Source organism: Rhinoraja longicauda, chromosome 13 (assembly GCF_053455715.1).
Source record: "Rhinoraja longicauda isolate Sanriku21f chromosome 13, sRhiLon1.1, whole genome shotgun sequence".
In the NCBI taxonomy this organism is placed as follows: Eukaryota; Metazoa; Chordata; class Chondrichthyes; order Rajiformes; family Arhynchobatidae; genus Rhinoraja; species Rhinoraja longicauda.
The window spans coordinates 10981381-11008024 of record NC_135965.1 but is presented as its reverse complement, the minus strand read 5'-3'; the positions used below and the strand labels follow the sequence as shown (position 1 = coordinate 11008024).

The following is a 26644-nucleotide window of genomic DNA, read 5'->3' as shown; positions in this document are numbered from 1 at the left end:
GGAATTATACCCAAAATGTAAAGTGCTGGTTCCAGAGGGAAGTTAATGCCCATAATCTGTTTAATTTCCTTTTGAATATTCTTCCAGAAATCCTGTATTTTTGGGCAATCCCAGAATATATGAGTGGAGTCCCCAACTTCTCCACACTCCCTCCAACATAAATCAGTTGTATTACTATATTTCGATGTAATGAATGGAGTATAAAAGTAACGCATTTTAACTTTCCAGTCAAATTCCCTCCATGTTGGGCTCTTAGTTAGTTTATGTCCCTCTTTAAATGATTCCTCCCACCCTTCTTCTGATATTATGATATTCGCTTCCAGTTCCCATTTTTCTTTGATATGTAAGTTGTTCTCTTTGGATTCATGTTGTAGTGCTTCATAAATTTTTGATATAATCCCTTTTTTTGACTTGTCTTCCGAGAACCCCCACAACACTTCCTCTAATTTAGATGGAGTCTTGCAGATGTTCTCCCATTCCTGATGTTTCTGTAGGTAATCTCTTAGCTGTAAGAATTTGTAAAAGTCATGAGCAGGTAAATTGAATTCTTTTTGAAGTTGTGTGAATATTTTCATTGTTTGTCCCTGAAACATTTGATCTATGTATATTAGCCCTTTGTCAGCCCATCTGTCAAATCCTGAGTCCATGGTAGATGGTACAAAGTCTGGGTTTTTTGCTATTCTAGTAGCCCTGCTTACCGAATTTGACAGCTTCAGCTTCTTTCTTACTGCTGACCAGATTTTCATTGTTACCCTAATCCACTCGTTGCCCATCCTGAGCCTCTTCAGGGCCTTCTCGTTTAAAAATGGGAGTGATTCTAAAGGCAAATTTTTACAAGCGTTTTGCTCCATCTCCACCCACATTGAATCTTTCTCTTTAGTGGTCCACATGATTAAGGCTCTGAGTTGCGTTGCCCAATAATAATTTCTTAAATTAGGCAAGTTCAACCCTCCCTTTTCTTTTTTGCTAAGAAGCGTCTTGTATTTAATTCTTGCTTTTTTACTTTGCCATAAGAATTTCGATATAATTTTATCCAGTTTTTTTAGAAAAGCTCCCGAGATCATAATAGGCAACGATTGGAACAAAAACAACAGTCTTGGCAATATATTCATTCTGACTGTTTCTACTCTTCCCACCAGAGTCAACGGTAAAATCTCCCATCCAGCCAAATCATCCTTTATCTCAGATATCAGTTTCCCATAATTAGCTTCAAATAGCTGTGCTGTATTCGAAGTGATAATTATACCAAGGTATCTAAACCCTTTTTTGGTCCATTTAAAATGGACTTTTTCTTTAAGTTCCACTGGACAATCTCCTGAGAGCATCATTGCTATTGATTTGGCTTCATTTGTCAAATATCCTGATATTTCACCATATTCTTTTAGGTTATCTAGTAGAGCTGGTATAGACGTGGAGGGCTCCACTATGTATGTTAATAAATCGTCCGCAAATAATGACGTCTTGTGTTCTATGCCCCCTTCATCTTTTATTCCTTTAATGTTTTTATTTTGTCTTATTGACTCTGCTAACGGTTCAATACTTGCAGCAAACAGTAGCGGGCTCAGGCAATCTCCTTGCCTGACTCCTCTTTTGAGGTAGAAGAAGTCTGAGCAGCAGCCATTAATTCTGATCCGTGATTTGGGATTTTTATAAACAATTCTTACCCAGTCTATAAACGTTGAGTGAAACCCAAAAACCTTCAATGTTTGATATAAAAAGTTCCATTTCACACGGTCAAACGCTTTTTGTGCATCTAGGCTAAGCAGCATGGTAGGTCTGGGATTATTTTTAGCACATGATATAAGATTTAGTGTTCTCCTGATATTGTTAGCCCCCTGTCTCCCCGGGATAAACCCCGTTTGATCTGGCTTGATTAATTTAGTTATATGTTGTTGCATTCTCTGTGCTAGTATGCTTGTTAATATTTTTAAATCATTACAGAGCAAGCTGACCGGTCTATATCCCTCACATGAAGTCGGATCTTTGCCCTCCTTATGTAATACGGAAATTATGGCTTCTGACCAAGTATCTGGGCGGTTTCCTGTTGATAGCGCATAATTAAAAACTTTACATAATTCTGGTGTTATGTCTTCTGCAAAACATTTATAATACTCCCCTGAGAAGCCATCTGTACCTGGGGATTTGTTACTTTTAAGGGTTTTTATAGTATCGGCTATTTCTTGTAACGAAATTGGTTTTATCATTTCAGATGCTTCTTCTACCTTTAATGCTGGTAAATGTAGTTTTTTGAAAAATTCTTGTGTTTTGGTCTCAGTGAGATTAGATTCTGAGTCACTGTATAAGTTTTTATAATATTCTGCAAAGGCCTTTGCTATCTCTTTTGGCTTAGCCATAATAAAATTGGAAGTGGGATGTCTTATTTTTGTAACTATTCTATTTGTTTGAGCTTTTCGCAGTTGGAATGCCAGTAACCGGCTTGCTCTGTTACCCATCTCATAATATCTTTGATTTATAAAACGAAGAGCTCCTTCTGCTTTATATGTTAAAAGTTCGTCTAACTCTTGTCTCATTTTTTTTAATTCGACGAGAATAGAGTTGTTTCTTGTTCTTTTATGTTCTAACTCCAACTCTCTGATTTTACTTTCTAGCTTTCCTTGCCTTTCCATTCGGGTTTTTTTCAATCTGGAAGTTATCTCTATTATTTTCCCTCTCATGACTGCTTTTCCTCCCTCCCATAATGTCGATGGTGAGACCTCGCCATTGTCATTTATTTGAAAATATTCCTTTAAGTTTAGTTTTAGTTCTTTGACAACCTTTTCATCTGATAGGATTGACACATTAAGTCTCCAGTACTTAAAGAAGGATTCCCTGCCCATCTCAATGGATAGTATGACAGGGGCGTGGTCACTTATAGTTATGGATTCTATACTGCAGTCCCTGACTTTATGTATCTGTTGTTTTGACACACAAAAAAAGTCTATTCTCGAATAACTCCCATGTGGGTTAGAATAAAAGGTAAAATCTCTTCCTTTAGGATTATTATGTCACATCTATTATGTTTAATAAGTTTGTTGGTCACTCTAAAGTCTCAAAGATCTTCAATTGGACTTATTAACTGCAGGATAATACATACATGGATGTAGTGCAATAGAATCCCATTTTGGTCCAATCCTTGCAGATGAAAATAACTGGAAAATGTGTGATTCCATGGCTCAGTGTGAAGTGAGAAATTTTCTTAATCATTATTAATATCAATGCCAATACACATAGAAAATATAACTGCTTTTTGATAAGATTAGGTTGTGAAGTCACTTTATTTTTTCATTATTGAGTTGAGCAAGCATCGAAACATGTACAAAGTTAATAGCCCATTTCTCTATTTTCAGGAAATCATGGACACTAAACAGACCGATCTGTATGTACAAAGCATTACAACCCACAACTCCTTGTAATAGTTACCATTAACATGAGAGTAAATAACATGGAAAACACTGATATGATCAATGTTTGTTCACTGATACGTCGCTGACACTTGAGGCAGCCAAATTGAAAAAAAAAATGTTACTTAAAAACTTCTTGCAAGCAAGGTCAAATGATTACAAGAAACATTCCACCTCTGAAGACAACCACTCTATCTGGTATGTAGAGTTTAGGAGGACCGTGAATTTAATGCTAAATTTTGCCACATAGGTGCTCCTCCTATTCACATACAAAGCCCTAAACGGGCTGGCCCCCCTCATATCAAAAATCTTCTAACCCACCACTCTATCTCCAGGTCCCTCAGGTCGGCCGATTTGAGGCTACTCACTATCCCGCGGTCTAGGCTTATGCTCAGGGGTGACCGCGCTTTTGCGGTTGCAGCTCCGAGACTGTGGAACAGCATCCCTCTCCCCATCAGAACCGCCCCCTCCATCGACTCCTTTAAGTCCAGGCTCAAAACCTATTTCTACCCCCTCACGTTTGAGGCCCTCTGAGGGGGCGCTGTGAACTGTTTATGTATGTGCTGTTATGTTTGTGTGCCATTGTATGTTTGTTTTCTTAGTACCTGAACTGATGTACAGCACTTTGGTCAACGTGGGTTGTTTTTAAATGTGCTATACGAATAAAATTGACTTGACTTGACTAGACTAAAAACCCCATTGTACCCCGAGATTTGGCTTTGAAAAGAAATAGCTGCAGTCCCTCATCTTAATTGGTGTGGTGTGAGTCTCTGAATCGTGGTTGAGTTCAGTTTTGCAATATTTCCCACACAATTACAGTATCCCAGAAGCACACACAATTTTACAATGAACAATTTCGAGGAAGAAAAGGCCACATAAACATAAATACCTCACAGGCACTTTTTTTTCATAAAATGCTCCTTACTGCAGAAAAAGCGGAAAAGTTGGAAAATTTAAAGAAGCTCAGTTCTCAAATTTGAATCGTGGTGTACGATCTCTTGTCAATTCAGCAAGTAGGATGACATTTTGCTGTGGTACATGAGGAAAAAAAAATTGTGATTCATGTCCCATCTCTATGGTACAAGAACTCATCCATCACAGAACAACTATGTCAGGATGCTATTTATTTTCCGCAGCTCAGCCTTCAACACCATAATACCGAATAAACTCATCCCTAAACTTCTGAACTTTGTCCTTGGGGCCTGCATCTGAAACAAGCTTCTGGACTTCCTGACTGGCAGATTACTGTCGGTCACAATTGCTAATATTTCCTCCATCTTGGTCCTCATCACTCGTGCCTCTCAGAATTGAGTCTCCCGCACACCCTGGACTGTGTGGCCAAGTGCAATCACACCTGGTTCGTCAAATTCACCAATGATACCATTGTTATAGGCTGGGTCAACAACAATGATGAAACACAGAAACAAGATCAAGAACATTGTGTCAAAGTACTAGTATAGCAATCTATCCCTTAACATCAGCAAGATGAAAGAGTTGGGTGTTAACCCAAGGAAGCACAGGGATGAACACTACTCTGTCATAGAAACATGGAAAATAGGTGCGGAAATAGGCCATTCGGCCCTTCGAGCCAGCACCTCCATTCATGGCTGATCATCCAAAATCAGTACCCCGTTCCAGCCTTTTCCCCATATCCCTTGATTCCGTTAGCCCTAAGAGCTAAATCTAACTCTTGAAAACATCCAGTGAATTGGCCTCTACTGCCTTCTGTGGCAGAGAATTCCACTGATTCACAACTCTCTGGGTGAAAACATTTTTCCTCATCTCAGTCCTAAATGGCCTACCCCTTATTCTTAAACTGTGACCCCCGGTTCTGGACTCCCCCAACATCGGGAACAATTTTTCCTGCATCTAGCCTGTCCAATCCCTCAAGAATTTGATATGTTTCTATAATATCTCCTCTCGCCCTAAATTCCAGTGAACCTCATCAACAGAGCTACTGTGTAAATGGTTGACAACTTCAGGTTCCTTGGCATCTATCAACAGCAACATATTGATATTGATGAGGTTCTAAGTAAAAAGGCATCAATACATTTACTTTCTTAGGTGTCAGAGAAGATTCAACATATCCATGAGGATTCTCCTGAACTTCTACACATCCGCTGTAAAAGGTATTCTGATGGGATGCAGCTCAGCCCGGTATGGCATCTGCTCTGCTCCTGACTGTCCCAAGATGAAGAGTGGTGAACACAGCCCAGCTCAACAAAGCCTCTTCACTTCTTTCCATCCAACCCTTCTTCACGGTTCATTGCATCAGGAAGGCTGGCTGGAAGTATCATCAGGGATGCCTGTCACCCTGGTCATTCCATTTTCTCTCTTCCATTTTCTGGGTGAAAGTGCAGGAGCTTGAAACCTCAGATGTCCAATTTAAGAATATCTGCTTCCCCACTGCTAACAGATTCCTGAACCAAACACCCTTTCACACCCCCTTCCCGAAGGTGTTACCACATACTCCTGCCCTTAATTCTATCTCATTCACTTATTTCATTATTTAATATGTTTTTGCACTACTTTGGGTTTCACTACAATCTCAAACTATTCTGTTACATTTATCATTGTATTTATGCTTGTATTTGTCATTTCTGCATGTATATTGGTTACTCTGTGATCTTCATATGAACAAGGAATTTCATTGCACACTGGTATATAAGACAATTAACTGATCTGAATCTGAATATTTCTGAGCCTGATTTTCTCTTGTTGACAGTGGATCATTCCAGACATGTGAGAAATATAATTTTCCTGATGTGTTCTGATGTCTTTTTTTGTTTCATTTTTGCCTCCTGCACAGGCCTTTTTCTCCCAATAATTTATTCTATCAGACACTTTGCTGAGATCCCTCATTAAACAGCATATTTCCAAAGTATAAACCTCAAATCCCTGTTTTTGCTCCTAAACACTGTCTCCAGACTTGCAATCGTTTTCACTGTTATTTTCTGTTGGTGTTCTAAACCAAAAATATATTGTTCTGTGGCACAAAGACTAAAGCAACCCATGTTATTTTAACACAAGTTTATATTTTATTACAACAATTACTGCAGTAAACTACGCTACTTGGCTCAAAAGTTCAACGTTGGTCTTCATACTCCACCCAAGCCACTCCCACACTTCTTCCTTTAACCCCATGTTTGGGTAGCTTTCATAACAATGCAGCTATGCATTCCACATGTTAACCCCTCACTGGGTAGGGATGTTTCTTTTGAATCCCTATTGAATTTATTTGTGATTGTCTTAACCGCAATTTGTTCTTCTTTAAGCCAACCTGTCAAACATCTCCCATATTCTTAAAGACCATTATCAGGCAACCGAAGGTATTTATTCACAAAATGCTGGAGTAACTCAGCAGGTCAGGTAGCATCTCAGGAGAGAAGGAATGGGCGACGTTTCGGGTCGAGACCCTTCTTCAGACTGATGTCAGGGGAGGGCGGGACAAAGGAAGGATATAGGTGGAGACAGGTAGATAGAGGGAGAACTGTGAAGGGGGAGGGGAAGAGAGGGACAGAGGAACTATCTAAAGTTGGAGAAGTCAATGTTCATACCGCTGGGCTGCAAGCTGCCCAAGCAAAATATCCGCCGCCTCCCCGGGGCCACTGCCGCCGACCACCAAGGCCTCTTCACTGCCACTGCCACCGAACTTCCAGACCTCTTCATCGCCGCTGCTACCGACGTCCTCCCCGGCCATCCACTGACCGGGCCGACCGCCACTTACCCGCGCTCCAGTTCCCCGCGGGCCTCCTCCAGCGACTGTGTCGACCCGCGCCGCTCCACCGCCCAGCAGCAGGTCGCAGCCGTCGCTGTACCCGGCTCCCAGGACCAGCAGGAAGGACGCAGCCATCGCTGTACTCGGCTGCCAGGCCCAGCAGCCATCGCTGTACCCGGCTCCCAGGCCCAGCAGCCATCGCTGTACCCGGCTCCCAGGACCAGCAGGAAGGACGCAGCCATCGCTGTACCCGGCTGCCAGGACCAGCAGGAAGGGCGCAGCCATCGCTGTACCCGGCTGCCAGGCCCAGCAGCCATCGCTGTACCCGGCTCCCAGGACCAGCAGCAGGTCGCAGCTCCACCCAGCCCACAGACACCGCACTGAGCCCACAGCCCCCACCAAGCAGAGTCCCACAGCACCGCTGGGTCCTACTGCCCACCCCCCACTACAGGGAACCACAGCAAGGTTTCCACTGGGTCTCCCCCTTCCCCCTCCACCCAGGCGACCTTAACTACTCCCCACATTGGTCCTCATGCCCCCCTCTGCTCTGTTAACCCACCACACCCTCACCATACATCCCCTCCCCCTCCACCTGCCCCCCTGCCTCCATCCAACCCCAACCCCACACTTGCCGGGTGTTCACCATCCCCCCTGACCTCCCCCTTTCAGACACCGAACGGTCTGTCCTCAGCAGAGGCCTTACCTTTGTTCCGCTCCGCCCCCACATCAACGAGTTCCGGGTCCGCCATGACGTGGAGCTCTTCTTCCGCCGCCTCCGCCTCCGAGCCTTTTTCTATGGGAAGGAGTCCTCACCCCCCACTGATGACCCCTTCTCCCATCTCCAACAGACCCCCTCCTCTTGGACCCCCCCGGTTGGCCAACTACCCTCACTTGAGGCGTGACATTAACCGCCTCAAATTCTCCACTCCCCTGACTCACTCTAACCTCTCCCCTCCTGAACGTGCAGCCCTCCGCTCACTCCGCAACAACCCTGACTTTGTCATCAAACCCGCTGACAAGGGAGGTGCTGTGGTAGTCTGGTGTGCTGACCTCTACCGGACTGAGGCCAGACGAGAACTCTCAGACACCTCCTCCTACTTATCCCTGGACCATGACCTCACCAATGAGCACCAGACCTTAATCATCAGCACCATCACGAACCTCACCATTTCCGGACATCTACCCCCCAGTGCCTCCAAACATATCGTTCCCCAGCCCCGCACGGCCCGATTCTACCTCCTACCTAAAATCCATAAACAGAACTATCCTGGCAGACCCATTGTTTCTGCCTGCTCATGTCCCACCGAACTTATTTCCACCTACCTCGACTCCATCCTATCCCCGCTGGTCAAATCCATCCCCACCTACGTCCAAGACACCTCACATGCTCTCCATCTCCTCGATAACTTCCGGTTTCCAGGCCCCCACTCCCTCATCTTCACCATGGATGTCCAGTCACTCTACACTTCCATCCCCCACAAGGATGGTTTTGAAGCCCTCCGTTTCTTCCTCGACCGTAGAACCAGCCAATCCCCATCGACCAACACTCTCCTCCGCCTAGCAGGGCTGGTTGTTACCCTTAACAACTTCTCCTTTGACTCCTCCCACTTCCTCCAAACCAGAGGCGTAGCTATGGGCACTCGCATGGGCCCTAGCTACGCCTGCCTCTTTGTCGGGTACGTTGAACAATCCCTGTTCCGGACGTACACTGGCCCCATCCGCAAACTCTACCTCCGCTACATTGACGACTGCATTGGTGCAGTACTCTTGTACCCATGCAGAACTCACTGACTTTATACATTTCACCACCAATTTCCATCCTGCTCTTAAATATACTTGGACTATCTCCAACATCTCCCTACCATTTCTGGAACTCACCATCTCCATCACAGGAGACACAGTAGTGACTGACATCCACTATAAACCCACTGACTCGCATAGCTATTTAGTCCACACTTCTTCCCACCCTGTCTCCTGCAAAAAGTCTATCCCCTACTCCCAATTCCTCCGCCTATGCCGCATCTGCGCCCGGGATGAGGTGTTTTCACATTAGGGCATCAGAGATATCCTCATTCTTCAGGAAATGGGGCTTCCCCTCTCTCATTATAGATGAGGATATCACTAGGGTCTCTTCTACATCCCGCAGCTCCACTCTTGCTCCCCCTCCCCCCATTCGTAAACAAGGACTGAATCCCCCTCGTTCTCACCTTCCACCCCATCAGCCAGCAAATCATCCTCCAACATTTCCGTCACCTCCCACATCTTCCCATCCCCTCCCCTTTCAGCGTTCCACGGAGACCGTTCCCTTCATAACTCCCTGGTCCACTCGTTCCTTCCTACCCAACCCCAGGCACTTTCCCCAGCAACCGCAGGAGATGCAACACCTGTCCCTTTACCTCCCCCCTCAACTCCATCCAAGGACCTAAACAGTCTTTCCAGGTGAGACAAAGGTTCACCTGCACCTCCTCCAACCTCATCTATTGTATCCGCTGCTCTAGATGTCAACTTCTTTACATTGGCGAAACCAAACGCAGGCTCAGCGATCGTTTCGCTCAACATCTTCGCTCAGTCCGCCTTAACCAACCTGATCTCCCGGTGGCTGAGCACTTCAACTCCCCCTCCCACTCCCAGTCTGACCTTTCTATCATGGGCCTCCTCCAGTGCCATAGTGAGGCCCACTGGAAATTGGAGGAACAGCACCTCATATTTCGCTTGGGCAGCTTGCAGCCCAGTGGTATGAACATTGACTTCTCCCACTTTAGATAGTTCCTCTGTCCCTCTCTTCCCCTCCCCCTTCCTAGTTCTACCTCTATCTTCCTGTCTCCACCTATATCCTTCCTTTGTCCCGCCCCCTGACATCAGTCTGAAGAAGGATCTCAACCCGAAACGTCACCCATTCCTTCTCTCCTGAGATGCTGCCTGACCTGCTGAGTTACTCCAGCATTTTGTGAATAAATAAATACCTTCGATTTGTTCCAGCATCTGCAGTTATTTTCCTACATTATCAGGCAACCTCTCAGTTTTCTCTTTTCTGGATTAAAGAGCCCTGATCTGATTAAGCTTTGCTGATTGGTATAACCCTGCCATTCTAGCATCATTCCAGTATTTAATTTGTAGCTTTGCCTCCATTGAATTTTTATAATATTGGGACCAAATCGTCTGCAGACTCCTCCATTCTAATGGCTTCATTAATTACAGCACTATATTGCTGAAAATTGCCTCTCCATATGAATTAATAAAGCCTCAAATTTACTGAGTGAACACTAATTTGCGAGCTAATCGTGGCCAGGCAGATTAGATCATTTCGGTGAGCTTCAACGGAGGGGAATGAAATCATATTCCCAATACCAGACACAAGTCTAATGACGTGTACTGACATAACTGATGTGAGATGATGTTAGATAAAAGCTGCAACAAAATGTAATAGCCAGATGCCACAGTGTAGTCTCAGATATAAAGAATGGCCCTTGGATAATGTATCAGACAGTTGCAGCCTCTTGCATCCTCATATCTTCAGGAGATGGTGTGAAAAATGTCCAACATTCAGAGAAAAACACATTCAATAAAAGAAGTCAAAGAAACATTTCTTCAAACTGACTTTTTTTATGTGGTTAATGTTAGAAAAACATCCTTAGGAATCCCAAGAGTCTTATAATGTGATGAACAGACTTTTCTTTCTATGTTACTGGCTGATCCCCAGAACTTGGGATTTTTTTGGTCACTTTGTACACGTTGATGTCATCCTCTTCGTTTCTGTTAACGAGTTGGCAATTAAAATGTTTTGGTAGAATTTCCTCGTAGAAACTATTGATCTGAAAGTCCTGCCACATTTTGGAAGCCAGGTAAATGATAGTTCTTTCACTGCTGAGATGCTGTAGAGTCTTTAATAATAAAGGATAGGTCTTTGCAAAGTAGACGATTTCACCTCCCAGGATGAAGTCGTAGTCAGTAGGAAACTGAGTATGATCAAGACCCCATGATAGGGCACGGATATTTACCCGATTTCTGCAGGAAGCAGGAATGCTGGCAGAAACATTGTGTTCTATTTGTTTCAACACATTTGGTCGGTCTGTGATTGTTACATCGCCTCCTGAAAAAAAAAAAGGCAAATCTGTACTGGGGACCAGAGCTAAATAACAATCCAATGCTCAACCTTAGTCTTCAATAAAAAGAGAAAAAGGAAATCTGTTGCAGGAAAGAGTAAATGAATTGAATCTCAGGTTTACGATGAACCCTGGAGTCTAGAAGTAAATCATTGAGCCTGCTGGTGACTGAATCAGTGGTAGCCCAGTGTTGACGCACATCTAGTTGCTGGCTGACGTCCACTTTCTGAGCCGGTCCGCAGGGAATACCTCAGCAGGCATTTCTGGAGAATGTAGGCCAGCCTGTGTGGGCTTTTACATGGAGGTTAAGTTGCCAAAAAGCCAAATGAGTGGGGATTCTGAAGAGTACACTTTAATCCGCAATGGAGCTCATTGGTACGTTTTCCATCTTTGTCCATGCGGAATATTCTGGCATTAAGCAGAAATAATTTTGAGGTGAGGATTTTAAAAATAAGCATGTTTTTATGTGGCACCTTTTACATCTTCAGGTCATCTCAGCTGGAGACCCAGTGATATTTCCTCCTGACGAAGGTATTTATTCACAAAATGCTGGAGTAACTCAGCAGGTCAGGCAGCATCGCAGGAGAGAAGGAATGGGTGACGTTTCGGGTCAAGACCCTTCTTCAGACTGAAGAAGGGTCTCGACCCGAAACGTCACCCATTCCTTCTCTCCTGAGATGCTGCCTGACCTGCTGAGTTACTCCAGCATTTTGTGAATAAATACCTTCGATTTGTACCAGCATCTGCAGTTCTTATATTTCTTCCTGACGAAATAGTTGCCGAATGCAAGATTGATAGACTTTGCCAAAGAACATGAGACTCCAATATGCTTTGGTGCCATCTCACGTCCAACAAAGGCATCTTCCACAGCAATTTCTGCTATTTTGCCCATTCTGTCCAAGGATTTCTCTTCCCAAAGGCTTCCAAAGATATTGATTACCTTCATTATTCACTGGATTCTGTCTGTTCTCCCCAGTACTCTGGTATCCTCCCGCATCCCAAAGACATGCAGAAGGATAGACTAATTGGCCACAATAAAATGCCCTGTGTGTAAACATGAGTGGTTAAAACTGGGGAGCATTGATGGGAATGTGGGGAAAATAAAATGGGATTAGTTTAGGATTGGTGTAAATGGGTGCATTATGGATGGCTGGGATTCGGTGGGTCGAAGGGCCTGTTTCCTTGCTGTTTGTCTCTATGAATATTGAATACAAGTAAATGGGATGATTCCTAGGCCAATGAAGTAAGTACTCTGTCCCATTCCACTGTCACTCTGAAAGATGTCTCATTGAATTATGTGCTATGAAAATAGTTGGAGGACTTTTGGAATTAATAGTGATAGTTAAGATGGTGCTTGAATGGGAATGGAAACAACTGTAAAATATTATTTATTTTTCATGATAAAGAAAATTAAATGATCCCAATTTCCCCCCTTTGGAAGGCTTAATCATCACCTAATTAATTAAAAAGGAAAATCATACCTTTAAACTCCACGAACTTACCTAGTAGGACTGCCAAGATTCCCACTATTCCAGTGCCTGCACCCAGTTCAATCACTTTCATGCCCGAAAAGATTATTCTTTGTTTTTCAAAATACTGACAAAGAGCAAGACCCTGAAAAACATGGCATCGTTGGAACTGATTCATGTTGACATTGAACTGATGTATTGCAGGACCAACATGCGAAGATATTGCAGGTGAAATGTGTATTCCATATGGTGGCGCGTCATTGTGCATTACTTATACCGCGAGGTTAGATGTCCAGAGCACAAGGTATGGTAACATACATTTAAATCCCACCTTAGCAACTCAGCAGTTTAAATTCAGTTCATTGAAACAAATCCAGCATAAAGAGTTGATATTAGTTATGATCACAGTAAAATTACCATACTTTCATTGAAAAAAAAGCATTCGTTCATTAATGTGCATTAGAAATTTGCTGTCCCTGTTCAGTCTGGTCTCATGCCACAGAAGATCCATTCTTTGCGGTCATCTAAAAAGGACTATTAGGCCTCTTGGCTACAGCACAATAGAGATCAACTATGAACATCAGCTTTGCAACTTCCATGCCTCGTAAATAAGTTAAAAGAAATTACCTCCTTCAAAGCAGGACATTATTTGTAATAATATCTCTTTAAACTTGTAGACTTTAGAGATACTGGGCGGAAACAGGCCCTGCGGCCCACTCCACACCTGCCAGCGATCACCCTGTGCACTAACACTATCCTACATACTAGGGACAATTTACATTTTTAACCAATGCCAATTAACCGACAAACCTGTACATCTTTGGAATGTGGGAAGAGCACCCGGAAAAACCCATGTGGTCACAGGGAGAACGTACAAACTCCGCACAGATAGTACCCATAGTCAGGACCCAGGTCTTTGGCGCTGTAAGGCAGCAACTCTACCGCTGTACCACCCCTGCTGCTCCCATGGCTCTTGCTATAACCCATTATTATTTCATAACGGCGCTGCCATAGCAGCTGCGGCTTACCTGCGGTCCATTTGTCTTTGTGTTTTGTTGTTTTTTTGTGTCTTAATTGTCGATGTGATGTTGTGTTTTTGTGTTTGTGTACTATGTGTGGGTGTGGGTGTGGGTGTGGGGGGGGGGGGGGGAGGGGGGGAACTGTAAAATTGTAAATATTTCTCCGAGATCTTCGGTTTCCTCCCACACTCCAAAGACGTACAGGTATGTAGGTTAATTGGCTGGGTAAATGTAAAAAATTGTCCCTAGTGGGTGTAGGATAATGTTAATGTGCGGGGATCGCTGGGCGGCACGGACTTGGAGGGCCGAAAAGGCCTGTTTCCGGCTGTATATATATGATATGATATGATATGATATATGTGTCCCTTCCGAACGGAGACCCGACCTTTGTTTTCTGGGTGTCGTCTCCGTTCCTGCTGCGGCCTACCATCGGCCCAACTCCTGGAGCTGGCAGCCTCCAGGGCTCTGGTTTGCAGAGCCCGCGGATCGGACTTACCATCAGCGGAGCCGGCCGTCTTCGGAGGCTGCGGGAGCGGCTGCGACTCGCCTTAGGCTCGGGCCGCGTGGATGCCGACATCGGGAGCTCCGGCAGCGGCAGCGTGTTCGCCCGTCCCGGATCGCGGGGCTTGGGTCGCGGACATTTCACTGTCCGGCGCGGCCTAAAATAGGCCGCGGGATTTTTCTCTGCTGGGGGCTTCAATGTCGGGAGCCACGACCGCCCCGACCGCCCCGACGTGCAGCAACAGCGGCAGCATGTTCGCCCGCCCCGGATCGCGGGGCTTGGGTCGGCCCGCTGCGGACCGTCCAGCGCGGCCTGGAACCACAACAGCCTGACCGCGGGAGAAGACGGCAGGGGAAGGGAAAAGACATTGTGGCCTTCCATCACAGTGAGGAGAGGACTGGAGGAGACTCACTGTGATGGATGTTTCTTTTTTTGTGTGTTTTTGGGGTTGTGTAATTTGCCTATCTTAATGCTTTATTGTGTAATCTGCCTATTTTAGTGCTTTTATTGTTGGACTGTGGGTGACTGAATTTCGTCCAAAAAACTTTTTTGGATGACAAATAAAGCTATCTTGAATCTTGAATCTTGAATCTTGAATTACTAAGTCTCAAGGAATTTGAGTTAAGTGAAGAAGGGGAGACTGGGGACTGCAAAGTGAGAACAATATTTCACAAAAACAAAAGAAAGGAAGGAAAGTAAACCGTGTCAGAAATGGTGCTTTATGCAGCCCAACTACGTGATAAAATTAAAAACTGCAACAAATGCAAGATAGCAGACGAAATGTGAATGTGTTTGGGTAAGCAATGCCAGTGGAAAGATAGGTTACAATATGTAGCCCACGAATGTCCTTGATACAAAGGCACACGTAGAAACTGAATGAATCATGTGGAAGGAAGCACAGCCCTCACTAAGATGTGGCTGTACAGCAGTCAGGGTCAGCAACTAAATGTTTCAGGTTACACAGTTTTACAGGAAGTGTACAAAAAAATAATGGTGTGGCCTTGAAGATTGAGGATGAAATATATTGTCACATGTAGTCATTGTAGCACAGGAGGCCATTTGCCCATAGAGTTCATGCTGGCTCTTTTAAGAACAATCCACTCTGTCCCATTCCGCTGCTACTCTGAAATGTTCTTACCCTGAAGTGGCTCTCCTAAAATCATTGATTGTCTCCACTTCCAGCACCCAAGGAGGTAGCATGTTTCAGGTCATTATCATTCAAACCATAAAAATGTCTTCTTCATATTCCCCATGTATTGCTTCCTCAGAAACTTAAATGTATGTCCCCTTGTTCTTCTTCCTCGAATCAGATATTTTTTCTGTCCAGAAACATCGAACAATATAGCACAGGAGCAGGCCCTTCGGCCCAATCTATGTGCCTCCACATGATCCATATCCCTCCAATCCCTACGTACCCATGTGCCTTTCTAAAACCCTCTTAAATGCCACTATTGTATCGGCCTCCACCACCAACCATGGCAGCACGTTCCAGCCCCCGACCACCGTGTGTAAAAAGCCTGCCCCACACATCTGCTTTAAACTTTGCCTCTCTCACCTTAAAGTCATGCTCTCTAGTCTTTGAGTCTACTTTGTCTCATTAACTTATACACTTCAATCAAATTTTCGCTCAAACTGCTTTTCGCCAAGGAGAATACCCCCAGCATCGCCAATTTAAACTTTCAGTTAAAATCCCTCATTTCCGAAACAATTCTGGTAGATCTTCCCACACCTTCTTTGTATCCTTTCAAATCTGTGGTGACCACAACTGGGCACAGTATTCCACTTATGATTTGTAAAGATACAGCATGCTTTCATATTGCCTACAAATCCCATAAGATTGGCTGATTGCCCTCCTGATATGTCTGACCACCTTCTAAGATCTATACACACACATATCATCCCCTCCCTCACTAGCACTCGCCACTCACACTTGTCCTCCACACTCTTTGGAATGTTACCACTAAAAGTCTTCAACTCTTCCCATCCCATCTGCTAAAATGTATCACTTCTCTGTGTTAAATTCCATCTGCTATTCTCATGCCATCCCTCTCTATACTTTTGCATTCACTTGATATTGATTGCAATATTGTTTGCCACACCTCCGCATATGATATCATTGGCAATTTTGACAATTTTACTCTGCAATGTAATATCAAATCACTTGTATCTATCAAAGATGTCATTGTAATGATGAGCCAGCCTTTACGAAGTGATAGACTGGCAGTGGAGACTATGCAATGAGAAGCAATTGGGATGGACTAAAGGCACCAGTGGAATTTGTGCCCACATCCCCTGCTAGCAGATATGAAAGGGAGGATTTAAACTAATGTGGCAGGGGGATGGGAGCAGGAGCAGAGAGACAGAGAGGTGTAAAATGAGGGTAGAAGCAACAGGTAGCAAGGTGAAAAGTAAAAGTGGCAGGCAGACAAATCCAGGGCAAAAATCAAAAAGGGCCACTTTTCAACATAATTATATAAGGGGTAAGAGAGTTGTAAAAACAAGCCTGAAGGCTTTGTGTCTCAAAGCAAGGAGTATACGTAATAAGGTGGATGAATTAAATGTGGAGATAGTTATTAATGATTATGATATAGTTGGGATTACGGAGACATGGCTCCAGCGTTACTGGTTAGAGAGGAGATTAAAGCAGTGGAAAGGAAGGACATTAGCTTGGAGGAAGTGGAATCGATATGGGTAGAGCTACGAAACACTAAGGGGCAGAAAACGCTAGTGGGAGTTGTGTACAGGCCACCTAACAGCAGTAGTGAGCTTGGGGATGGCATCAAGCAGGAAATTAGAAATGCGTGCACTAAAGGTGCAGCAGTTATAATGGGTGACTTCAATCTACAGATAGATTGGGTGAACCAAACTGGCAGGGGTGCTGAGAAAGAGGATTTATTGGAATGTTTGAGAGATGGTTTTCTAAACCAACATGTCGAGGAACCAACGAGAGAACAGGCCATTCTAGACTGGGTATTGAGTAATGAGGAAGGGTTAGTTAGCAGTCTTGTTGTGCGAGGCCCCTTGGGCAAGAGTGATCATAATATGATAGAGTTCTTCATTAGGATGGAGAGTGACAAAGTCGATACAGAAACAAGTGTTCTGAACTTAAAGAAAGGTAACTTTGCGGGTATGAGGCGTGAATTGTCCAAGATAGACTGGCGATTGATGCTGAAAGGGTTGACGGTGGACATGCAATGGAAGGCATTTAAAGGTCGCATGGATGAACTACAACAAGTGTTCATCCCAGTTTGGCAAAAGAACAAACCAGGAAAGGTAGTGCATCCGTGGCTAACAAGGGAAATCAAGGATAGTATTAAAACAAAAGATGAACCATACAGATTAGCCAGAAAAAGTAGCATACCAGAGGACTGGGAGAAATTCAGAGTCCAGCAGAGGAGGACAAAGGGCTTAATTAGGAAAGGGAAAATAGATTATGAGGGAAAACTGGCAAGGAACATAAAAACTGACTGCAAAAGCTTTTATAGATATGTCAAGAGAAAAAGATTAGTTAAGACAAATGTAGGTCCCTTGCAGTTGGAAACAGGTGAATTGATCATAGGGAACAAGGAGATGGCAGACCAATTGAACAAATACTTTGGTTCTGTCTTCACTAAGGAAGACATAAACCGTCTGCCGGAAATAGCGGGGGACCGGGGGTCTAATGAGATGGAGGAACTGAGGGAAATCCAGGTTAGTCGGGAAGTGGTGTTAGGTAAATTAAATGGATTAAAGGCAGATAAATCCCCAGGGCCAGATAGGCTGCATCCCAGAGTGCTTAAGGAAGTAGCCTCAGAAATAGTGGATGCATTAGTGATAATTTTTCAAAACTCTTTAGATTCTGGAGTAGTTCCTGAGGATTGGAGGGTAGCTAATGTAACCCCACTTTTTAAAAAGGGAGGGAGAGAGAAAACGGGGAATTATAGACCAGTTAGCCTAACATCGGTAGTGGGGAAAATGCTAGCCAGTTATTAAAGATGTGATAGCATCACATTTGGAAAGTGGTGAAATCATCGGACAAAGTCAGCATGGATTTACCAAAGGAAAATCATGTCTGACGAATCTTATAGGATTTTTTGAGGATGTAACTAGTAGAGTGGATAAGGGAGAACCAGTCGATGTGTTATATCTGGACTTTCAGAAGGCCTTCGACAAGGTCCCACATAGGAGATTGGTGTACAAACTTCAAGCACACGGTATTGAGGGTTCAGTGTTGAGGTGGATAGAAAATTGGTTGGCGGACAGGAAGCAAAGAGTAGGAATAAACGGGTCCTTTTCGGAATGGCAGGCAGTGACTAGTGGGGTACCGCAAGGCTCAGTGCTGGGACCCCAGTTATTTACAGTGTATATTAATGATTTGGATGAGGGAATTGAATGCAACATTTCTAAGTTTGCGGATGACACGAAGCTGGGTGGCAGTGTTAGCTGCGAGGAGGATGCTAGGAGGCTGCAGAGTGACTTGGATAGATTAGGCGAGTGGGCAAATGCATGGCAGATGCAATATAATGTGGATAAATGTGAGGTTATCCACTTTGGCGGCAAGAACAGGAAAGCAGAGTATTACCTGAATGGTGACCGATTGGGAGAAGGGGAGATGCAACGTGACCTGGGTGTCATGGTGCACCAGTCATTGAAAGCAAGCATGCAGGTGCAGCAGGCAGTGAAGAAAGCGAATGGTATGTTGGCATTCATAGCAAGAGGATTTGAGTTTAGGAGCAGGGAGGTTCTGCTGCAGTTGTACAGGGCCTTGGTGAGACCGCACCTGGAGTATTGTGTGCAGTTTTGGTTCCTAACCTGAGGAAAGACGTTCTTGCCTTAGAGGGAGTACAAAGAAGGTTCACCAGATTGATCCCTGGGATGGCGGGACTTTCATATGAGGAAAGACTGGATAGACTGGGCTTGTACTCGCTGGAATTTAGAAGACTGAGGGGGGATCTTATAGAAACATATAAAATTCTTAAGGGGTTGGAGAGGCTAGATGCGGGAAGATTGTTCCCGATGTTGGGGGAGTCCAGAACCAGGGATCACAGCGTAAGGATAAGGGGGAAGTCTTTTAGGACCGAGATGAGAAAACATTTCTTCACACAGAGAGTGGTGAGTCTGTGGAATTCTCTGCCACAGAAGGTAGTTGAGGCCAGTTCATTGGCTATATTTAAGAGGGAGTTAGATGTGGCCCTTTTTGCTAAAGGGATCAGGGGGTATGGAGAGAAGGCAGGTACAGGCTACTGAGCTGGATGATCAGCCATGATCATATTGAATGGCAGTGCAGGCTCGAAGAGCCGAATGGCCTACTCCTGCACCTATTTTCTATGTTTCTATGTTTCTACGTTTCTAGAAAGGTACAGAAGTGCAGAAATTAGACAAACCATGCAGCAAAGGCCGATTGGCTTTTTAATTGAGAGATTTTTAATTGCCTTATGGACAACAAGACCAGCTTATGTCTGAAAGGCAATGAATTGCTGGACTACATTTAGGATTTAGTCTGAAATAATATGTCTGAGAAATAATAGGTAATGAACCAGTTCCAATTAGCAATTAAACCACTAATCATTATAACAGTTAGCACTAAACCACCCAAAGGTGAGGAAAGACAGTTTAATTAAAGTTACACAGCAAACACAGCATGCAATATATAAAGTGATCCCCAACCAGTAGACCAAGACAAAGATTTGTATCCTGTCACATCGAGAAATGACTGTGGTGGGCAATTAAATAGGAGGGAGTTCTAATCCAATTCCATTACTTAGCAGGCCCCAGCATGTGAATGATAAAGGCAAGGCTCAATCATTCACAACTATATTTAGCCTGGTAATTTATCTAAGTGGCCACCTGAGAGGGCTATCGTCACAGACACTAGTCTTTGGCCCATTCAATTCACTGCACTTTATCAAGACCCAACTGCTAGCATAGGTCAGAGGCTGATGCCCTGTATCTAGTGCCTCACCTGTCAATGCAAAGCTTGTCCACCATCTACAAGACACAAGTCAGGAGCATGGTTGAATATTCCCCATGTGTTTGGATGAGCACCACTCCAACAACACTTAGAGTGATAGAGTGATACAGCATGGAAACAGGCCCTTAGCCCAACATGCCCACACCGGCTAACATTTCCCAGCTACACTAGTCCCACCTGCCTGCGTTTGGTCCACATCCCTCCAAACCTGCCCTATCCATGTACCTGAATAAACTGTTTCTTAAATGTTGGGATAGTCCCAGCCTCAACTACCTCCTCTGGCAGCTTGTTCCATACACCCACCACCCTTTGTGTGAAAAAGTTACCCCTCAGATTCCTATTAAATCTTTTCCCCTTCACCTTAAACCATGTCCTCTAGTCCTCGATTCACCTACTCAGACCAATCTCCAACCTACCCTTTTTGTCCAAAGTTTTGGAATGCGCTGTAGCTTCTCAACTCAAACATCACCTCTCTGCCAATAACCTGTATGAAACATTCCAATCTGCTTCCGCTCCAACCACAGTACTGAAACTGCACTCCTCAAAATCACCAACGACCTTTTCCTCTCCGCTGACGCTGGCAACCTCAACATTCTCGTACTACTCGACCTCAGCGCCGCCTTTGACACCATCAAAATGGCGGCGCTGCCCTAGCAGCTGCGGCTCACCTGCGGTCCATTTGTCTTGTGTTTTTGTTGGTTTTGTTTGTCTTAATTGTAGTTGTGATGTGGTGTTTTTGTGTTTGTGTACTATGTGTGTATGTGGGGGGGAGGGGGAAACTGTAACATTGTAAATATGTGTCCCTTCCGAACGGAGACCCGACCTTTGTTTTCTGGGCCGTGTCTCCGTTCCTGCTGCGGCCCAACCATCGGCCCAACTCCTGGAGCTGGCGGCCTCCAGGGCTCTGGTTCGCAGAGCCCGCGGATCGGACTGACCACCACCGGAGCCGGCCGTCTTCGGAGGCTGCGGGAGCGGCTGCGACTCGCCTTAGGTTCGGGCTGCGTGGATGCCGACATCGGAAGCTCCGGCAGCGGCAGCGGGTTCGCCCACCCCGGATCGCGGGGCTTGGGGCGCGGACATTTCACCGTCCGGCGCGGCCTAAGATATGCCGCGGGATATTTCTCTGCTGGGCGGGGGCTTCAATGTCGGGAGCCCCGACCGCCCCGACGTGCAGCAACAGCGGCAGCAGCGTGTTCGCCCGCCCCGGATCGGACTTATCATCGGCGGAGCCGGCCGTCTTCGGAGGCTGCGGGAGCGGCTGCGACGCGACGCGCCTTGGGCTTGGCCCGCTGCGGACCGTCCGGTGCGGCCTGCAACCACAACAACCTGACTGCGGGTGAGGACAGCAGAAGGGAAAGACATTGTGGCCTTCCATCACAGTGAGGAGAGAGAGGACTGGAGGAGACTCACTGTGATGGATGTTTCTTTGATGGATGTTTCTTTTTTTGTGTGTTTTTGGGGTTGGGTAATTTTAATGCCTATTTAATGCTTTTATTGTTGGACTGTGTTTTGGGGGTTTTGGGGTTGTGTAATTTGAATGCATATTTAATGCTTTTATTGTTGGACTGTGGGTGACCGAATTTCGTCCAATATTGGATGACAAATAAAGCTATCTATCTATCAACCACTCCATCCTCCTCACCCGACTTGAAACCACCTTTAACATCACCGGCACTGCCCTCTCCTGGATCAAATCATACCTCTCCGACAGGCACCAGTTCATCTCCATTAATAACTGCAAATCCCCCACCGCTCCCCTCCCCCAAGGTGTCCCCCAAGGTTCAGTTCTCGGCCCCCTCCTCTTCATCCTGTACCTGTTCCCCCTCGGTCAATTAATCCGCCGTCATGGTCTCCAATTCCACTGCTTCGCCGATGATATCCAGCACCTCATCTCCACCAACTCAATCTCCACCGCCACACACTCTATCCTGACAAACTGCATCACTGAAATAAAATTTTGGCTTCAAATCAATTTCCTCAAACTAAACTGTGACAAATCTGAAATCGTCATCATCGGACCAAAAACGCCCACCAAATCCACCCACAACTTCACCCTCAACATCGACGGTTTCTCAGTATCCACCTCCTCTCACATCCGGAATCTTGGCATCATTTTTGATCAAACCCTCTCCTTTGACAAACACACTAAACACATCACCAAGACAGCCTTCTTCCACCTCAAAAACATCGCCCGTCTCCATCTATCCCTCTCCTCCACAGCTGCAGAAACCCTCATCCACGCCTTCATCACCTCCCGTCTGGACTACTGTAACAGCCTCCTCTATGGTTCACCCTCTAAAATCATCAATAAACTCCAATACATCCAGAACTCCGCTGCCCGTCTACTCACCCACTCCCCGACCCGTGACCATATCACCACCGTCCTCTACAAGCTCCACTGGCTCCCCATCCCCCAGAGAATCCAGTACAAAATCCTCCTCATGACCTACAAAGCCCTCCATAACCTGGCCCCATCCTACCTGACTGACCTCCTCCACAGGCACACTCCCACCTGCACCCTCCGCTCTGCTGCTGCTAACCTCCTGTCCCCCCCCCCATCCGGACCAAACTCAGATCCTGGGGGGACAGGGCTTTCTCCATCGCTGCTCCCACCCTCTGGAACTCACTACCCCAAACCGTCAGAGACTCCTCCTCACTCGCCACATTCAAAACATCACTGAAGTCTCACATGTTCAACACTGCCTTCAATCATTGACCGTCGCTCCACCTTATTCATCCTTTTCTGTTCGTTTATTTATTTATCTTTATGTTAGATCTAATATGTAAAGCGTCTTTGGGTTTCTAGAAAAGCGCTATATAAATGTAATGCATTATTATTATTATTAATACTCTGGGCAAGAGACGCCAGCATTTTGTGTCTACCTGAGAGATAATGAACAGTAGCCTTCAATACCTCACTGACTATTTTTTCTTCCTAGCACTTTGATGCAGAGTCAGGGAAACTGTTTGAATCAATGGGGTATCACATTGCAGGCCTACCTCTCCTGTTATGATGGCAGCAGATTCCTCTCCTTACACGATGAGCAAAGGTTTTAGGATTGCTTAAAATCCCAAAAGAGTGAGAGAGTAGACAGACACAAATTCTTTCCAGTAATTAAGGTTTCCACAACCACAGCCCATTACGACAAGTTTAAAAGTGCACAATTAAAATAGAATTGGAGATACATGGAGTATTCTGAAGTAGTTGGGGTGAGTGGTTTAGACGGAAACTATCTCCATTTATAATTAGGTAAGTGATTAAAGGAACAGAATGGTTAAGTGTAATTAGAACTGCTGTCTCGTTCGGAGAAAAACAGGGATGGGAACAGATTAGGTTGAATGGCCTGTTTCCTGCTTCATATGAAAACTTCAGCAGTGCCAACTCAGTGCTGATTAGACTCTTGAACGTATCTCTTATAAGCTACAAATATATTCCCCATCCCTCTGCAGCCTTGTGACCATTCTTTTATCTGCTACTTCTTTGTACCTGTAACATTATAATCTGCAAGGTTTAACTGTATTCGTTTGCAGATGGTTTATCCAAAACCAATTTTTGCACTCTGTCACGGGAAATGCCACATTAATAAACCAATACCAGCAATACTATTCCAACTTAAATCAATTAAATGGGCAATGAATGAGCCTTAAGCCTGGAGCCAAGAACAAACTAGATCCACACAATATATCTCTGTTTAAATTAGGACTTCATAAAAGGACACCGTGCTGGAATAACTCAACGAGTCAGGCAGCATCCCTAGAGAACATTATTAGATGATGATTTGGGTCGGAAACCTTCTTCACACTCAAACATCACCTATCCATGTTCTCCAGAGATGCTGCCTGACCTGCTGAGTTACTCCAGCACTTTGTATCCTTTTGTGACTTCCTTGTTTCTGCATTAAGATTTCATATGATATCTTTACCAAACAATATTGGAGTTTTATATAAAAATAATGGTATAAGAAACCAGTCCCTCTGTGATTGAGCAAAACAGGTACACAGGTAATTCCTTAGCAAAGCCAGTAATGTTCTTTGTTACAATCATAAAAATGCCAGATCCCTGTCCACAAAGTTAGACTTGATACAAGGATATTCAGTTGTGCAAGGCTATCTACACACAGATGGTGCTCCCAGATTCTTCTGAAACAAAGAAGCATTACTGCCTGTGGGTTAAATAGAAATAAATAACACTAGAAATATCCTTGGGGCTCACAGTTAAAAATCCAATTCAATAAACTTTTTACCATAACTGATTAATGGAAAAAGTTCTAAGCAAGTTCAAAGAAAGAAAACGGGTGATAGGAAAGAAGAAATAATGATAAGGTCTGTGTTGGTAGAAAGTAAGAGAGATTAAACCAAAAATAAAAATAGTTGTTTAAGGCAAAAGGGAGTGATAATGAGAGAAAGATGATAAAAGATAAGTGTAGTAGAGGTGTGAATGGCAACAGCAAAATCTGTTTGAAATACCACTCACTGAAAAACATGTATAGGATCAGAAATATCAACGTCCCATAAATGGATGAAATATATTGACACCAAGTGCTGGATTGGAAAGGTATAGAGGGAATATGGGCCAATGTGGGCAAGTGGACTGTCTTGTCTGAAGTCTGAAGTGGCAAGTCTGAAGAAGGGTCTCGACCCGAAACGTCACCCATTCCTTCTCTCCAGAGATGCTGCCTGTCCCGCTGAGTTAATCCAGTATTTTGTGTCTACCAGTGGACTAGCAGAGTTGGGGCATCTTGGCTGGTATGGGCAAGTTGGGCCAAAGGGCCTGTTTCCATGCTGTATGACTCTCTGAACTCAGCGGGTTAGGCTGCATCTCTGGAGAACATGGATAAGCAACATTTCAGGTTGGTATCCTTCATTAGTCTGAAGAAGTGTCCCGACCTGAAAGGTCACCTATCCATGTTCTCCAGTCGTGACTGCCTGACCAGATGAGTAATACCAGCATTTTGTATCTTTTTTTTTGTTGCAAACCAGCATCTGCAGTTCCTTTTGTGTACAAGAAATTAATGATCTTGAGTTTAGCAGGCTATAACATGCCAAATCAAATCAAAGTTATGGGGCAGCACAGCGACGCAGTGGTAGAGTTGCTGCCGTATAGCCCCAGAGATCCGGGTTCGATCTTGGCTACAGGTGCTGTCAGTGTGGAGTTTGTACGTTCTCCCTGTGACCTGCGTGGGTTTTCGCTGGATGCTCCGGTTTCCTCCCACATTCCAGAGACGTGCAGGTTTGTGGGGTAATTGGCTTCGGTGAAAAATTGTAAATTGTCCCTAGTGTGTAGAATAGTGTTAATGTATGGGGTGATCGCCGGTCGACTCGGGCTCGGTGGGCCGAAGGGCCTCTTTTACACACTGCGTCTCTAAAGTCTAAAGTAAAGTAATACGGGGGTTTTGTTCCTTGGGCTTACATAGGGCTACATGGGAAGGCAACAGGAGGTAGGGGACTGAGAGGTCATCCTGGTTGAGGGTGAGTTGCCAGCTGGCTTTTGGAAGAAAGATCAGCAGCTCTCAACAACGTTAAGGCTAACCCATTCAACAGCCTGTTTCTCCATTAGATGGCTCAGTAAAACAAAGACATTGAACAATCCAAAGGGCCAACAATCGTTTTCAACACACATTGCAGTTCTGTGTGGTACAATGTTTTTTGACATTGGCGTGGCACAGTGGCGCAGCGGTAGAGTTGCTGCCTTACAGCACTGGCAGCGCTGGGGCCCCAGGTTCGATCCTGACTACGGGTGCTGTCTGTACGGAGTTTGTACGTTCTCCCCGTGACCTGCATGGGTTTCCTCCAAGATCTTCGGTTTCCTCCCACACTCCAAAGACGTACAGGTTTGTAGGTTAATTGGCATGGTATAAGTGTAAATTTTCCCTAGTGCGTGTAGGATAGTGTTAATGTGCGGGGATCGCTGGTTAGTGCTGACTCAGTGGGCCGAAGGACCTGTTGCCACACGATATCTCTGAACTAAACTAAATATTTAAATGTGTGATAATCTGTATTATTTTTTCACAACTGTTGTGCTGTTTGTAAAAACATGCAATACAGATCATAGACCTATTGATCCAGACTTTTCTTTTATATATTTGAAGGCAACACCAAGTTTAACAATCATTGAATTAGTAGCAGATTGGTATACTTACAGCATCCCATATAAAACTGGAAGACGCAAACATGGAATCAGCACTTTGACTGATCCACACTTTATGTCCACAAAACTCATAGTTTCTCTCCAAAATGTAGCTATTGGCAGGATCAGTGTAACTCTCGGTTTCCATCTTCTTGTTGGGGTCTGTAGTTAGGTATCCTTGCTCTCCAGTAGATCCCTGCTGCTCTCCAAACAGATCCCTTCCAAGTATCAAATATGGATCTTTAACAATTTCATGTCTTGAGATTTTGTGGTTCTATCTGTTAAGACAGATGTGTGGAACAATTTGGAAAGTCTGCGGAATATTTCAGCACAGTTTTAAGCACAAAGTAAACTC

General features: G+C 44.7%; 1 protein-coding gene across 1 annotated transcript; it reads right to left on the bottom strand.

Moving 5' to 3' along the window:
- Positions 1–10796: 10796 nt before the first annotated feature.
- LOC144599141 (EEF1A lysine methyltransferase 3-like) lies at positions 10797–26437 on the bottom strand. Its single transcript, XM_078409872.1, has 3 exons — positions 26303–26437; positions 12725–12836; positions 10797–11209 (listed from the first exon to the last, which is right to left on the bottom strand). Exons 1-3 carry the CDS (start codon positions 26435–26437, stop codon positions 10797–10799), a joined length of 660 nt encoding a protein of 219 aa, XP_078265998.1.
- Between the last annotated feature and the right edge of the window lie 207 nt (positions 26438–26644).

Excerpts from the sequence above, each read along its gene's own strand:
- LOC144599141 (XM_078409872.1), bottom strand. The coding sequence starts at position 26,437 with ATGGAAACCGAGAGTTACACTGATCCTGCCAATAGCTACATTTTGGAG. Across the intron at positions 12,837-26,302 it reads CCAGTTTTATATGGGATGCT|GGTCTTGCTCTTTGTCAGTA; the intron begins GTAAGTATACCA and ends CATGTTTTTCAG. Across the intron at positions 11,210-12,724 it reads AATCTTGGCAGTCCTACTAG|GAGGCGATGTAACAATCACA; the intron begins GTAAGTTCGTGG and ends TTTTTTTTTCAG.